This window comes from Ceratosolen solmsi, unplaced genomic scaffold, assembly GCF_000503995.2.
Source record: "Ceratosolen solmsi marchali unplaced genomic scaffold, CerSol_1.0 scaffold10, whole genome shotgun sequence".
NCBI classification, from domain to species: domain Eukaryota; kingdom Metazoa; phylum Arthropoda; class Insecta; order Hymenoptera; family Agaonidae; genus Ceratosolen; species Ceratosolen solmsi.
This window is the reverse complement of record NW_011948412.1, coordinates 16422677-16439702: the sequence shown is the minus strand read 5'-3', so window position 1 is coordinate 16439702 and position 17026 is coordinate 16422677. Positions and strand designations below refer to the sequence as shown.

At 27.5% G+C, this 17026-nt stretch overlaps 1 protein-coding gene across 1 annotated transcript in view; it reads right to left on the bottom strand.

The window, feature by feature from the left end:
• Positions 1-228: 228 nt before the first annotated feature.
• Positions 229-17026, bottom strand: part of kon (chondroitin sulfate proteoglycan 4-like protein) — a 71520-nt gene continuing 54722 nt past the window's right edge. Inside the window, exons 6-14 of the mRNA XM_011497942.1 lie at positions 13454-14045; positions 12496-12744; positions 8419-8616; positions 7337-7547; positions 6320-6641; positions 3583-5972; positions 2945-3351; positions 931-2760; positions 229-799 (exon numbers count right to left, since the gene is read on the bottom strand). Coding sequence (XP_011496244.1) covers positions 608-799; positions 931-2760; positions 2945-3351; positions 3583-5972; positions 6320-6641; positions 7337-7547; positions 8419-8616; positions 12496-12744; positions 13454-14045 — 6391 coding nt within the window. The 3' untranslated portion in view covers positions 229-607. The remainder of the gene's footprint in view (positions 800-930; positions 2761-2944; positions 3352-3582; positions 5973-6319; positions 6642-7336; positions 7548-8418; positions 8617-12495; positions 12745-13453; positions 14046-17026) is intronic.

The following is a 17026-nucleotide window of genomic DNA, read 5'->3' as shown; positions in this document are numbered from 1 at the left end:
TAAGATCAGTATCAAATAACCAAATTATATTGATTATATTATTATCAACTTCAATCGACACATTACTCTTTTTACGAATTAAAAAATGTATTTATTTTATGTAGGGTATTTATGCATTTTAAATCAGCGTTCGTCAATTGCTTTGCTAATTAATTGATATTAATTGCACTCTATAGATCAGTGGCTAAATATCGAACATTAATAATTTTACTAATGTCCACAAATTCTGATGATTCCTAATCATGAAGATCATACGAATGAGATGAATTTATTTTATATCACACAGCGCTCGAGAATTTTGCAATCGACAAGTTCACGCACACAGTACTTTGTGATGAAAAGTTCCATTATGGAAATTTTCATTAACACATAATTTTAGCACGAATAGGCACAATAATTTCGTAGTTCGTATTTTAACACTTGAGAGTCTGCTTCGCAGCTTGTTCATAAAGATTTATTCAAGCCATTGTAGCTATTCGCTAATCTCTACGTCTTCAAGTCGATATCTCACCGACTTATTCTTACATTGTCTCATTGAACTTTGTGTAGTTTTTTGTATTCGCTACGAATATCTCCCCGCTTGTTGAAGCTGGGGACGGCATTCGTGCTAGACCCAGTACTGATTTCTCCTTAGAAGAGGATTTGACGTCATTCTTTGCTGAGATGTCTGAGAGGGACAAGATATATCCGTTGTTTCGAAGCTGCTCAATTCATCAACGTCCGCTACTCCATATGGATATCTCGCTGATATATCTACCTCCGATTCAGCAATATTTTCCATGGCATTCAAAGGGATTATCTAAAAATTGAAATATTTTTATTTAATTCTTTTACTACAATTGACCATTCAAAGCCTACTTCCAATCATTTTTCATCAGATATGTAATACATATATCATAATATCTATTTTATTGTAAAACGTTTCTTTACCTTGCATTGCGGTAATGTCGAGGTTAGCGAAGGCATCATTGGAGGTAATGGTGTGCTCGAACTTAAAATATTATTATGATGTTCGTTGGTGTATCTTTTAAGATGCGGCGTTGCAGGCAGCAGATGATCGGGTGGTCTTGGAAGAGGCATCACCGAAGGTGACGAAGGCTCAATCTTGTTTTGATCGTCTTCCTCGTCTTCTTCTTCGGCATTCTTGTATCTAGATTGTCGGCATCTGATCGTCACAATCACGCAAATGCCTAGAAAAAGAACTCCTAGGAGCATGCCCAAAAGTACTGTATAGTCGTTACTCATATTAGGAGCGATGGTCATTTCTCCCTCGTGGCCTACTGGATCCATTGGTCCGTCTAGTGAGTTATTGTAATAGTCGCTAACAAGTTTTACGCGAAATTCAAAGACACCCATAGCCGGCTGAAATCGAGGCGCACTTTGAGGAACCGCTAAAATAAATTCAAAATTATCGATTACGCCTTGAATATCATCCGTGGGTACTTTCTTACACACTAGATATATTAATCCCGACAGTATTTGCGAGTGAGAGAATTTTGTGATCTCCTTCTCTTGCAAGCCTCTCTTTTCACCGGAAGACATAGTTCTGTTAATAATACGCATGACCTTAGCATATTTTGGTTTTCTAGTTATTTTGTAAGCAGGATCACTTTTTGCCAACTTGGCCAGAGGCATCGCATCAAAATACATTATGGAAAGCTTCGATCTATCACCAGCGTAGACTTCTAAATTTTGATTAATTATCATTAATGGCACTACCCGAATGGGGACACGTACATTACGAAACTCAAAGTTACTAACACGAGCTAATAGCTCAAAACTATCATTACTAACTGTCATATCTTGCTGTACGTAAACAACACTTTTTGAAAGTAAATCTGTGTGTTTAAAATTTAACATCTGTTCTCGAGCATGCAAACTTCCATACGTCGGTGGTTTTGTCACCTCATAACTAACCAAATCCCGTCGTACATTCGTGTCTAGTCTTAAGCTCTCCGTATCAATCGTTGTCGATGTTAGGCCTTGCTGAATATCAATTGGTTTAAGAATACTAATACTAAGTTTAATAGGATGTACATTAATATTAAAGATCTTATAGATGGGATTGAAACGACCATCAGATACACGAAAGTAAAAGGTTGATAATAATAAAGGTCCTTTGTGCTCATAAACCAATCGCGAAGAATCAATATCTTGCTGTGTAAATTTTTGAGCCTGGTGAATATCTGTATTAGAATTTTGATCCATAGATAAGAGAAGAAGTCTTCCGTAAGTCGGTGCATTTATTATTTCGTAAATGATATCGTTTGGATCGGTGTCTGGATCAGTTGTTAGAAGATTATCTCTGGTTATTGTCTGCGTCTGATTTTGCACAACATCAATGGCATTGACTATTTCTAATTTGAACGGCTCGTCATTTATGGGTGTTATATCGACTGGAATCGAAATATTACAGAGAATCACATGTCCAAGTGAAAAAAATATGGTAAAGTCTATTTGATCTTTCTTTGTGTCAGAGTGGTCATGGAAGTATGCTAGTTTGCCGCTTTCGATTTCATTTCGTGAGTAAGCCGTTAAATTTAAATCCGGCAGAAGCATTACATGACCATAATGTGGTTGCTTAATTAGTTTTAATGATACTTCTGGATTAGGAATGGAAACTTTTGTACGTAGAAAATTAACTATTCCACTAATATTCATTGAAAATGGTGCTGAACCACCTTCGTCGACTCTAACTGGAACTGTGGTTACGTAACGATGTAAGCCACCACTGGAGACAGATATATCTATTTTAAAAACCTAAATGGTTAAAAAATTGTGTTTATTAACTGATTGCAATTTAATTTATATGATTTAATCGTATATGTTTATAAAATAGATGAAACTTTTATTTCAATATTAATTTTAAAAAATTATTGAGCAATAAAAAAAGTGAATGAAAAATTAAACAAATTAAGAAAAAATTAAAGTTGACATACTATACCTGATTTTTTATTGGAACTGTAAAATGTGTTTCAATATCAAAGATGAAATTGTCATTTGCCGTTAGGTTATTGAATTGTTTATTATGCTCATAAGACACTTTACTATTATTAAGATCTTTCTGTGTAAATCGATCAACTTCGAGCCAAATCCCTTCACTCGTTTCCATTATAATTTTTCCCATAGTCGGTCCATTCCGTATAAAGTATTTAACGTCCCGATCGGCGTCACTGCATTTAGAAAGCAGTAATTCACCACTAATGATTTTTCTCGTTAATGGAAAAACATTTAAAGCGTAATTGCGTTTAATCATAATTTTCACAGGTTTTGTATTAAAGGAAACATGATGTGCTCCCGTAGTGTGCAAACCATCGTTTACTGTAAAATTGAATTCCGCCTCAGTTCCATCTGTCGACACCAAATACATGTTAAATTAAAAAAAAAATTATATTTTTCATTATTCAATTTAGGAAAAGAATTTATTTTATTTATCTTTAAGCTATTTCTTTTTAAATATTTAGGTTGCATTTATAAAAATTTGATTCATTTAATATGTACGTTTTGTTAATATTCATTATTATTTTTAAATAAAATATTAAAGAAATAGCTAATTTTTTTAAATCCCTAAATTGTCCTTACTTGTGTGTGTGAACATTATTTTAAATGCATTGATCATCTCTTGGGTAAAATTAGAAATTGCCATCCTTGGTGTACCAGATAAAGAAAAATATCCATTAATTACATTATTAATATTATAAACCAGGTCAGTTGCTAATGTATCGTTATCCATAGTTCCTAATTGCTGATTCGTAACAATTATTGAACCACCTTGCCAAATACGAAATTTCGTCATATTTAAGACAACTGGTATTTCATCATTAATAGGTAAAATGTTGATCCATACATAGAAAGGTTCGCTAATTTTTTCTCCAGCTATAGCAAGCATTCTGAAAGAGTCAGTAGGCAATTCATCCCCATTATTTTTGTAAATAATTTCTTTAGCGCCTAATTGCGTTTGAGAAAATTTTCTCGTAGGGTTATTTTTCATATCTATTATATTTCCATGCTCGGGCTTTTCGATCAGTCTGTAATCTGTGATCCTGCCAGCAAAATAGGGCGTTACTGTATAAAAATCCGAATCACGTAAAATCATACTTTTACCTTCAAGTACTGTTAAATTTTTGGCGCTAACATACATTTTATTGGGAATTATTACAATATTCACAGTTAAATTGCGAAGCCATGTAATACCATTTGTTACATCAACCACAAATTGATCATGAGTTTTATTTGGCGTTGTTTGTACGTAATATACACGCCCTTCTATTACCAGATTTTGTTCAAAATGCTTAACTAAATGTGTACCGAATTCGTCTTCCTCTTCATCTATGTTATCTTCATGTGACTGTACCTCCAAATATCCGTTTTTCGGCCATTCTTTCAGATGATAAGTTATTCTACTAGCAGGAATATCCGCATGACTAATCTCCAAACTCTTACGATTGATAATGACACTGGTAGCCTCTTCTACATAAACTGTATTATTATTTTGTACTGTTAATGGCTCCCAATAACTTTCTGGAAATACTTGGATTGGAAAAATGCCTGAATCTTCAGTTCCTCGCACTTTCACTTTCACTTTTAATTGTTCTTTCTTTAAAGTTATTCCAAAATGTTTATATATAATTGTTCTGCGCATTATATCATCTGCATTAAAAGTTGATGTTTCCTTATTGTATTTCAATAAAAATCCATACTTAGGTTTCTCTAAAATATTAAAATCAATTTCAGTAGAATTGAGGTACAAATTTGTTTCTATATCAATATCTTCCGAACTCAAAAAGATGGAACGATTGGTTTGAACAACGGCTCCATCTTGAAGTAATAATTTTACATAAGCTTGGCCAGCTTGTATTTCGAGCTCGCCGTTTGTAAATAATTCACCGTCGCTCACTGTAAAGTCAATTCTCTCGTATTTACCACCTCTATGTCTGTATACAATTTTATAAGAATCGATGTCTTGTTGCGTAAATCGTTTGATTTGATATTGTGGCTCGTTCAGCATAAATAGTTCGCCATTGCTTATCTGCTTTATCGTATAAACTAAATCACTACTCTTTGTATTTAAATCTTTATCTGTGTAAAGTAGATCAGCTTTGGTAATCAACTTTTCCGATCTCGAGACTACTTGCAATATTTTACGATTAGCTCGTGTAGGTCGATTATCATTGTTTAAATTAATTTCTACGTAAAACTTCCCAATGTACATGAAATCTACGTCGTCGGAAGATATAGCTAAGAACTCAAAGGAATCGTTTGTTGTTTCCGTATCATCGTGAGCATATAAAACAGATTGAGTTGTAAGTTCATCTGATGTAAAGTAGGTAGTTTTAATTCTAATTGGTAAAGTATCATTGTATATCATAATTGAACCATGTCGTGGTTTTTCCGTTATATTGAATGTTAATGATGTTACGCCAAAATCTCGATAGTTCGTCCGTGATATTTGTAAAGGAACTTGATGTCCTTCAATTACGTGAATGTTTCCTACAATGTCGGACAGGATAGAACTTTTTGATGGTAAATAATGAAAACTTAGCGATGCAGTTCTATCAGTGCATTGAGGAACAATAACTTTAAATACAATTGAATCATCAATGTTAGAAAAAGCATGCCTGAAATGTCTGTAACGAAGTTTGTTCCTGTCAATATCTTGTTGAGAGAAAGTTTGACCTTTTCTTAGTCTTTCATAATCTAAATAAATGTAACCGAATCTTGGTTCTTCTATCAGACTGTAAATAATCATATTAGTATCGGTAATAAGTGGATTAGTCTGAAACTTGAGTTTTCGTGACTCAATAACAACTTCGACACTGTTTGTGAAATTGATACTATTTCGATGGATTTCGATAAGCTCGAGATTAATGAAACTGATATTAAAGTCATAAGTGGTAGCAAAATAAACTTCACGAACACTGGTCTGAAATTTGAAGCCATCTTGGCGCGGGCTACCTACGTTGTGAAGATACCTGTGGAGAATGAAAATATAAAATAGTAATTAGAAAATTTATTTATTTCGTAAAATATTTTCACAAGATTCTACTGGAGAATTTCATTGGTAAGAGATTATAATAAAATAAATATAAATAAATCACTCGATAGAAATTATATTTTATATTAAATTATATTCTGATGGTACATATCATTCGCTTGTATTGTTTAAATCAAAATTCAATTTTGTTTCAAAAAACCAAGTCGTCGTTAAAATAAATGCCAAAATATCATGCTAGAACAAAAAACTATTACCTGTTTATTATTGTATAACTTAATTATTTAATGATTAAATAGTTAAAAAAAATCCGAAATGAGATCGTACCTAATAGTCTGTTGATCAAGGTCACGACTAGTAAAATAATCAGTATTGATCCACAGCTGATTAGAGTCGCGTTGTCTTTGCAAAATCCCATATTGCGGCGGTTTGACAATGTTATATCGAATTTCTAATCGAGGATCCTCAGCATTGGTCGTTGAAGAAAGATTAGTGGATGATAGATAGGCAAACGAGCGGTGAACCACAACCAATCCAGTGTTATATTTCGGCTTAATAATCAACGGATAAGTGCTGATACGCAAATACTGAGGCGGACTGTTATTTTCACCATCGCTAAGTTTCAATCCAAGAATTGCTTTGGTTTTGTCTGAAAATAGTAATTCATATTATAGTTTAATTAAAATATCATTTATGAAAATGATTAGGAATTGTAGTAAAATAATATACTGACTGGTAGATATCCGATATAATTCTAAATAATATAATTAATACATTATGAAATTGTAAAAATTATTCGCTATTTGTCATAAGTAATATATAATTTCGCTATATTATGGAATAATTTGTTCATACATGAGTAATTTCAAGATTAACAATTAAATGTTTCGTATACGTATAACGTTCGTATAACGTTTATTGAACATGTAAATGTGAATTGCTAATTTTTAAATTTTATAATTTTCTATTCCAATATTATATACGTGGTCGTTTATAGATAGAAAAAAACTAGAGAATGTACTAACATTTGGAAAGATTTTTTAAAAATTGTAAAATCATTCTGGATTTAATTAATTGGTATTACACATACATCTGTAATATTATTTTTAAAATTCTTTTAATAAATTATTTGAAAGATTCTCTCTAATTACAAATATTTAAAGCTAATACCAACTTAAGATTGAGCGTATCTTATCAACTTATTAATCCTATTTTGCTGCATTATTAAACTACGTCATAAATAATCCTAAATTTTTATATGATCCTTACACCATTCCCTTCAAATTTATAAGCGCGTTTTTACTTCGAATACGTAGGAAATAGAAAAATCTCTGCACATTTTACTTTTGCCAGTGTGTACGTAATCGATCGTCCCCCGTCCAAGCTCTGCCTGTGTGAAGGTGTGAACGATCTGACTTCCGTAGCCAGTGGCACCGATCCTCTCAATATGGCCAATATCACTGTCGTTGGGCAGGACTGTATATACGAGTGAGTCCACGGGTGTGTCAGCATCAGTTGCCCACACTAAATCCTTGGTCAATGTTTTTCGCGTTCCCTACAACAGACATAGACATAAGTTTTTGTTCCACTTCTAATTTATGAACGAATGCTACATATTATCGACAACGTCCAAATTTAGGATTTTTCAACAATGTGCTTATAAATTGGGTAAAAGAATGCTATAATTTCAAGCAATTTTCATTCCATCCAATTAATGCAACGACTTATAATCTTTACATTCACGCATTAGACTGAAAATTATGGTAACAATAATTTTATTCTATTTATTTTCTTATTCGATTTGAAATAGTAAAAAATACTATTATGTCTAAAAAATTTTCACCATTTTATCTACTGAACATTCATTCAATTAAAATTAATTTCGACAGCTTTGTTGTTACAAATTTCATGATAAATTTTTCGAATTAATAAATTATATATTACAAACAATTAAACTAATAGTTTAATACATCGTTTCGGCGTGATTTGAATATATGGAAATATTATTTTAAAAAAGTAGTTTCTTTTTTTCTATATGTATTTGTCTTAAATTAATTATAATTTTGTTTTTTATTAATTTATTAATATTATTTATATCAATAATACACTGTACTATTATATTACTCTAGTAATAAAACTTTTAGACTGTCGAGGCAGTAAGCTTTAAAGAAGCTTTTCAGTTTAATATAATTCATATATTACTTAAGCTACCGATAATATAAAATAAATAAAACGTTCATTTAAATTTTCATCATTCATTTAAGCGTATAAGTAGTTTTTATAGTTTTTAATTTTTTAATACCAAATCTCCAAATAAATATTCGAAATATTCATATGAAATTACGTTACTATAACAATTCAGTATGAATTAATCAAGTGCCTGAAGAAAACTTCTTAAAATCACAATGTTGAATAAATAAACTTACTTGAGCCAATTTCAGTATTGAATTAACTGGAATCTCCAGATGAGGTGAATCATTAACCGGAGTCACATTAACGTGCAACGTAAAACGCAGACTGTCTTGAAAATAGCTCGGAAGCGAATGTCTCGAATTGGCTTGTAGGGCTACTTTAAAGACCATACTATCTTCTATAGTCTCGCCTCCATCGTGTTGATAAAATATCTGAAATATTAATTATTATATATATTTTAAATAATCCATTTAGGAATTTTTTTAACTTTTTATATGCCATTTCCCTTTTCGGAAGTATTGTTATATCATTGGACTTTTGTAAGTATTTGTATAATATTTTTGTGTAATGTTGTGTAATATTTGTAATCTATAAACAATAGTTGAATAAATAATTTATTCTGATTTAAATTAGTAAAATTTGTATATAAAGTGCAAGATATGATTTATTTATGGTATGTAAGTGTAATAAATTTATAAATGGTTGAAAAAATTTATTTAATAAGAAATTTTGTCTATTCTTTATAAAATAAATACAATAAACGTTACTATTCATTTAATAAATTAATATAATATTCTTAATAAAGTTTTTTTAATAATAATTAGCGAAATATATATATATATATATATATATATATATATATTATCTATTTTTATTATTTTTTTTTTATATTTTTACAATTAAATTTTTTACAATAGTATAATAATGTTAAATGTAAACAAAATTATAAAATATATTTTCTTAATATCTATCGTTTATTAATTTCACAAAAATAAATCATCTTTGTTTGAACTTGAACATTTTTATCTTTGATATCGAAAATGTTTTCATCTCTTATTCTTTAATTTATTGAACGTATAAAATGATTGAAAGATGCATTAAATTTCATATCCTTATTTGCGAATCATTTGTAACAAAAACGTTAATTGTAATATTTAAATTTGATGTATTCATTACGTACTGCTTACTATTAATATTAGAATGATTTTCTCTTTTTGATTTTTGTTTTTTTTTTGTTTTTTTTTTGTTTTTTTTTTGTTTTTTTTTTTTTGAATTTTTATTTTTTTTTTTTTTTTTTTTTTTTTTGTCATATGTATTATGGATATTTACTTTCACTGAAATTTCGGTGCTAGTCATATTTAGGAAAGAAAGGCGAGCAAATCTCGATAATGTATACCGTAATGGAAATAAATAATAGAACTAAAATTTTAAGATTAATTAATGTAAGTTGTAAGATAAAATTAATCCTATCGAGCTTTTAAGAACCGAGATCGAATGAAAAAATACAGTTTTTTGTAGAATAAATCCGTTGAAAAAATAGAATTTGAAAAAATTCTTTTGAAAAAAAAATACTAGATAATTTAAAAAGTTTATTATTGAAGTAATGTTATAAGAACCTTAACAATATTTAAAAACAATTCAGAATTCTAACCTCAATACATATAAAACTAAAATTATTAAGTAGCCGATCTAAATAAGTAAAATAGAAAGAAAATTTATGGATATGAAAATACCGTATGGTAAATTCTTGTGTAAGGAAATAAAAAGAACATTGCATAAATTAGAACAAGAACAAAGAGATAGCCTTGAAGATAATCTGAATCTACGCCTATATAGTCGCGAATAATTTCTCGTTTCAAGAGCTAGAGAGAAAAAAGAACGGGTAATGAGCGGTAAAGTAGTCAACATTTACTTATAAATAGAAGTAGTTTCTTGTGCATTAGGAGCGCGGGAGGCGTACTTCTAAAGTTAGAAATATCATCTTCCTTTCGTCTTGCAATATACGTTACATCTGTATTGCAAGTGACATCGTGTATTTTTGGAGGCGGAGGAGGCGTCCCGCTGGTTTCAGAACAAGTTTTTAGAAAATGGTAAATCTTTTTGGCAGCTGACTTTTGGGACTAATGCAGAAAGTAAACGTGTACTATTCCAAGAAAATAAATCCTAGTTTTAGATAAACAAGTAAGGAAATGATAATTAATTCGGTCAATAAGTTTTTTTTTTAAATATTGCTATAACCAAAGTAGATTTATGTAAACTAAGATAACTTAGTTGCACTCATCGATAACGTTGGACAACTTAAAGAAAATTATTTATAATTTATAATTACAATATATAATTAGTATCGAGATGTTTAGATATAGTAATGTTAATAGTGGGATAAGTAAATAATCCTAAAATAGGTTCTTGTTATCGAAATCGATGCGTCATTAGAAGCATATTATTATTAATTTACTATATTTTATTTAAGATCACAATAAATGTAGTTTTTTAATTTAAATAAAATTAATAAGCTCAGAAAATTTTAATCTTTATCAATATAATTTGTTACACAATAATCATACTTTATAATTTCTTAAAAATTTGAAATATTTGTTTGAAATTTAATAAAACTAGAATAAAATTTTACTTTCATAAGTATAATTCACATTCATAATTAATATTATATGTTGGAAAATAAGAAACATAAATTTTCGATAAGAAAAGTTGAACATTTATCGTGAAATATCTTGAATATACAAAATTGACAAGTGATGAATGGAACATGTACCGACAATTTATCATCCGATACACATTGACGATCAAGACGTTACTTCTTGCATCGCGTTGAAAAAGTGGCCAAAGGAGAAAAACAAAATTAGTTAATTTATGTTGGATAATACAAAATCGTGTCTAAAGTTTTTTCTATAATATATTACAAATTTATCAATTATGCCATTATGTAATTTATGAATTGCATGTAATGTAAATTATAACTGAAATGTGATTATATTATTGAAGAATAAAGCAATAGAACTTTTTCTATTATTTAAAACATATTCTTCTTAATTATCATTACATAATTTATATTAACATAATCATAAAAAACAGAATTTTTTTATAATAAAAGAAAATCTATTTTTAAAAGTACATTTTACGATAATTTTACTAAGTAAAAATATTTTAATATTTTAAGCAATATTCTACCGAGATATCATGTAAATCAGTTACAAATAAAATTTTGAATATAAATGAAAATATTTGTATACACACTAAACACGTAAACAGTAATCTTATTGTTCATTCTTATAGATAATAAGTTTATGATTTTACTATACAGAATGCTTTAAACGTACATGAAAAATTTGATGTAAATACTATTATTCTAAATAATACATTATATCATAAATTTTTTATGTAAATCATTTAAATCTATATGTTGTTCGGGTGCAAAATATGCTTTGTAGAATCTGAAATATTTTGTACTGTCATCTGTAGTTAATTTTGCATAAAAACAAGTTTTATGTTTACGTTTATATTTATTTAATATCTTATAATTTATTCAAATCTTACTAACTATAAGCTATAGCAGCTTATAAGAATTTATTCGAATGAAATAAATTACTAAATTTTTTTAATATTTTTCAAGGTAATTCTAAAGTCATTGCGTTTCCTATATTTTTTATTTTGGATAACAATTAGAATTTGAAAACTTTTTAATTAAGAAAATATTTTTAATTAATCTTTTATTTTAAATAAATATTTTAGATACAACAAAAAGTATATATTTAGAATTAGTAGCACGATGTAAATATAAATGATGTTTAGAACATTCGCGGATAATTATATATTTATTTTGTAATGAGTAAAATATCTATTTATAAATATATATTAATATCCTGTAAAATGTGATCCTACGTTTTATTTTATACTATACACCGAATAAATTGATTAATTAATTTAATTATATTAAATTAACTTTTTTAAGTTAGCATATAATTTTTTTAAACGCTATTTGTTAATTATTTGTAGTTTATTATTATTAATATTTTTTTTAAATATTGCTACAAGCTTTTATAAAATTCGTCCTAATAATTCATTACATATTTTTTTACATATTTGACTCGACATATACAAATTTGTTTATGTTGTATCGTTAGGCTTCAGAGTCACTTAATAATCTCAAGGTTTTTAGTCACATTAAAGGTAAAGATATATCTTACTTAATCATCTGGAAATAGATTGATTCGAATAAATTTAAAATCAAATAAATCAATTTCTCTTATTTTCTAGAAATTAGTGAAAGGAGCTTGTAAATTTTGGCTTCTAACCTTTTGTTGATTTAGGTCGTAAAGGCTGAAGGGCATTTTGACAGCAAGCAATGATCTGTCCAAATGCAAAGAGCCGTAAGCAGGTGGTGTCAATAACACGAACACAAAAAAAGATTCATTCAAACCAAATTTGGCAATATCCAATGTCACAGCAATATTATGTTCATTAATAGTTACTCGTCTACCCTCCGCTACACTCACTGGTTTAACCGATAGCATCTCCAAGCTCACTGGCAAATTTGTGTTATACTGAAACGACAAAAAAAGAGATCATAAGGTAATTCAAATTTAGTTAGTCGGTTTAAAACAATAAGGTAATTTGAGCTTTCTTTAATTAATGAATAAAATTGTTTTATTTAAAAAATACATTATGTTATGTATTATATATTATATTAATAATCGCCGATTTCTTAAAATTAATTTGATAGTAAACAAGATCATAATAATAAAACATTTTAAATATTTATTTCGAATTTATTATTGATTTTATTTTATTAATAATGATATCTAAATTAGATTATTTAGATAATTAAAATACAATTAAAATATTAAATAATTCTTAAATGAATGGTTAAAGTTTTTATTAATTCTTATAGTAGTTATAATAATAGAATAATTGTATACATAATAGAACTTATAATAGTTCAAAAACTTCATTTTGTTAATAAATTAGCGATAATTTTTAAGTGTCTGTATTAAAACGTATAATTCTAATAATAAGCATAAAAATACTTTTTCCATTACAAGATTACATATTTTTCTTTATATGTAACTGCATATAATTTATAAAAATATTTGCTTGTTAGATAGTTCAATTAATAACAATAGTAAATTATTAACAATATACATAAATCAAGCAATACTAATAAAATTGGTACAATAAAATTTCTATAAAAAAAACTACAATATTAGAAGTTACGAAAATGGGAAACGTATCTTAGCGTTTTTAATATCTTACCTTGTATTCATCTGTGAAATTCGATTTGATGCAAAGACTTTGATCGCAAGTACACTTGAAGGATCTAACACCCAGCTGAGAACACATTGCTCCAGGTACGCAAGGTTCGGCTTCGGCACACGGAAAACCCCAGATGCAATTAACTACCAGACCCTGGCTCACCTTCACATGCGGCAATCCAAGTTCTTTACCATCCAGCATCATGTTCCTTAGGCATCCCTTATAACTAACGTCACCAGACTTGATACCTTTGGCAAGCGCTTTGGCGCGTTTATTAAGTTCGGTGCCACCGATATAAAGTGTATCAGCTAAGTCGAGGTATCGGTTGCCCGTTGGTAATGACATGTTAGACGACTGCCCATCGATAATAATATCCACGAAATTTGGATTAAAGTCTAATTGAATCTGATGCCAAACTCCATCAGAAATTGGTCGATTATGTAGTAATTCAGTTGGACCATTACCCTTGTTCATCAGAAGGCGAATTTTGCCATCGATGACTTCGATACCCAGAAAGTCTGCGTGCGATGATTGGCCGGCATTAAACAATAGGAGTCCATTTGTCGCTGCAGTTTTCATTTCCAATTCCCATCTACATAATTTGATTATTAACTATCAACATAACCATAAAAATTTTTTTTTTCGTTAAAAAATATGAGCAATGATTCTCATTTATTAAGTAATATTATTAACGTCTTTCTACAAAGTCGTAGTTTTATCCGTGAATAAAACAAGAGACTAAATTATTGCTATTAATCAATAAAATAATTTATTTTTGTATAATAATTTTATATACATATATTAAATATATTTCCATTAACCTATATATATAACCTGTAGAATGATATATATTTTAATATGGAAAACTTCAAGTATTTATTTTGAGGCTTCAATCGTATCAATATTCTCATAAACTTCTGAATAAATTACAATAATGCTTCTATTATCACATTTTATTAAAAAATATTCATGTATATAATCAAGAAATATAATCTACTTAATTATTTATTAAATGATATAAGATATAAATAAAATATAAATTGATTTGAATTTTTCTTCAGAGATTCTTATGGTATATATAACGTTACTGACTAATTATTATAATGTTCTATCATTATAAAATATCTGTCATCATAATTATTACAAAATTAGTAATTATAATAATTTGTTAGTATAAGGAGTGTACGTGCACACAATGGGCATATAAATATGTAAGAATCACAAGTACGTGTATATATTTGTGTATGAATAAAGCTAAACAATGACTTTCTACATTATTTAAAAAGAAATGGTATTAGTTTTTAGAATATTTGACTAAATTTGCTCATTTAAATTACATATTTTAACTTTTATTTGAAAATTAATTGCATAATTTCAAATTTCATTTATATATTGATTTATATACCCATTCGTTATTCTCTACGGAATAATAATTTTTCATATTCAATCACAGTTTAATTGACAATAAAAATATACAACGTGTAAAGTTTTTATGAAAATAAAATACAATATAAATTCAAAATATATCTCTGAAAATTATATACGATCGACAATTTTAAACACTAGTTAGTTTCTAATGATCTATTACTAATTAAAAAAATTAAATTCTTCCAATAATCTTATTTATAGAATTTAAAGGATATTAATTTTAATTTAAAATATAGATAGAAATTTATAAAATAGCTTTGAAGTAATTTAACATTTAGTCAAAAACATACGGATGCCAATTTAATTTATTATAACTAAATTATTATTTTGCTTTACGTATTCCAAATCATCTTAAGTTATGCATTTTATGTTTTAAAAAATTACTTATTGTAATAATTAAAGACTAAAATTTTAAAACCTATATATTATATCATATATTTATTCTTCGAAAATGTTCTAATCTATGCTTCTAATCAAATTTAACATTTAAATTTTATTGTTCAAAGAAAAAAATTTATCAACCCATATTGTCATTACTCTACGAAAAAAATCACAAAACGATGTCAAATAGTGCGCTAACTTCAAACGATATTATAACTATATAGTTACAAAATACTAAAAAATAATAGAATAATACATGTACAATAGTTTGAATTTTCATATAAGCAAATTAAAAATATTTAAATTTAAATTAGGTTTTCAGAATAAATCTTGATTATGTTTCTCAATTCGATTTCCTTTATTTTAGATTTAGATTTATTGCGCATCGATACATCACAATTTGAAAAATGATTTCACAATTTCTGATATTATCGTAGATATTTTTTTAGCTGATAATAGGATTTGGTGTGGATATTGTACGATTCTGATATTTGTGAGGAAAAAAGAAGAGAAAATACGGAAATATGAATAGAAAAACATTTGAAAATTTTTTTATATGTATCGAGTACAAAAGTATTACAAAAAAATAATGTTTGTCAAATCTTATTTTAAGCTTTGGGCAGTGGTAGTGTCACTTTAGTGATTCAGTTACAATAATGTGGCAATAGAAATATGGTATTATCTATTCTATCTTCATGAAGTTTTTTGTATCTGTCTCGTCATAATTTTATATTCATGTTTCGGAGGAATTAGAAGTTAATTTATAAAATATTTAATTAATATTTAGATAGAGCCTTATATCTATTACTTCATAATTAATATATGCCATACTGTATCACTTCATCATTAAATTGTTTGAGTAAAAATAAATTACACGATAAAATAAAAGAAACCTAAAGTTACATTTTTAATTTGATGAGAGTTCGGTAGAAGTGCACTTTATTATTGCCAGAGTTCGTGTTTCTATACGACTTACTTTTAAAAAATTCCTACTTATTGTAATTAGTAAATTAAATTGTACAAATAATCGAATTAAGATATCATTGTGAAAAGACATGGAGTTTTTATTGACTATATGATTTTTATTTGAACTGGACACGTAAAATCTAATTAGCAAATTACTCCGATTGAGCTTGTATAACTTCATCGATTGTTTATCCTCTATTAATCTTTATGTGTCTATTTTCATTTAGAATTATATTATTATAAAATTTTTTATATAAGATTTAAGATTAAGAAAAATACTAATTAATATTATATTAGTTAATTTTTTTTATATTTTTATTTTTGAGGAACAATGCAGAAACTAATAAATGTTTGCTTGCTTGCACAAATATAATAAATATTTGTAGTCCTGGTTGGGGTAAAATTATTATTAATCATATAATAAGCCGTAGAATATATTTGTAAATATATTCTTTAATATAATGTAGATAACTATTAAGTAAATAGTCAGTAAACTAGCTATATATATGTGTATATATATATATATATATATTTACAAATTAAAAATATCAATTATTAACACTATTAATTTCTATATGCCTCTATCGTTAAGAATGTACCAATTTTTTGGAAGATTTTTGATAAATTTTTCTTGATTATAAATTGAACCTTATGTTGTAATTAATACTCATTTCTAGATATTTCCATTGCTCTTTTAAAAGACAAAAATTGTCAAGCGTATTTATTAAAATTGCGAACAAAAACAACATTTTGTTTAAAATGTGTTTAATAATAGATTGTGTTGATTAAATAATCCTT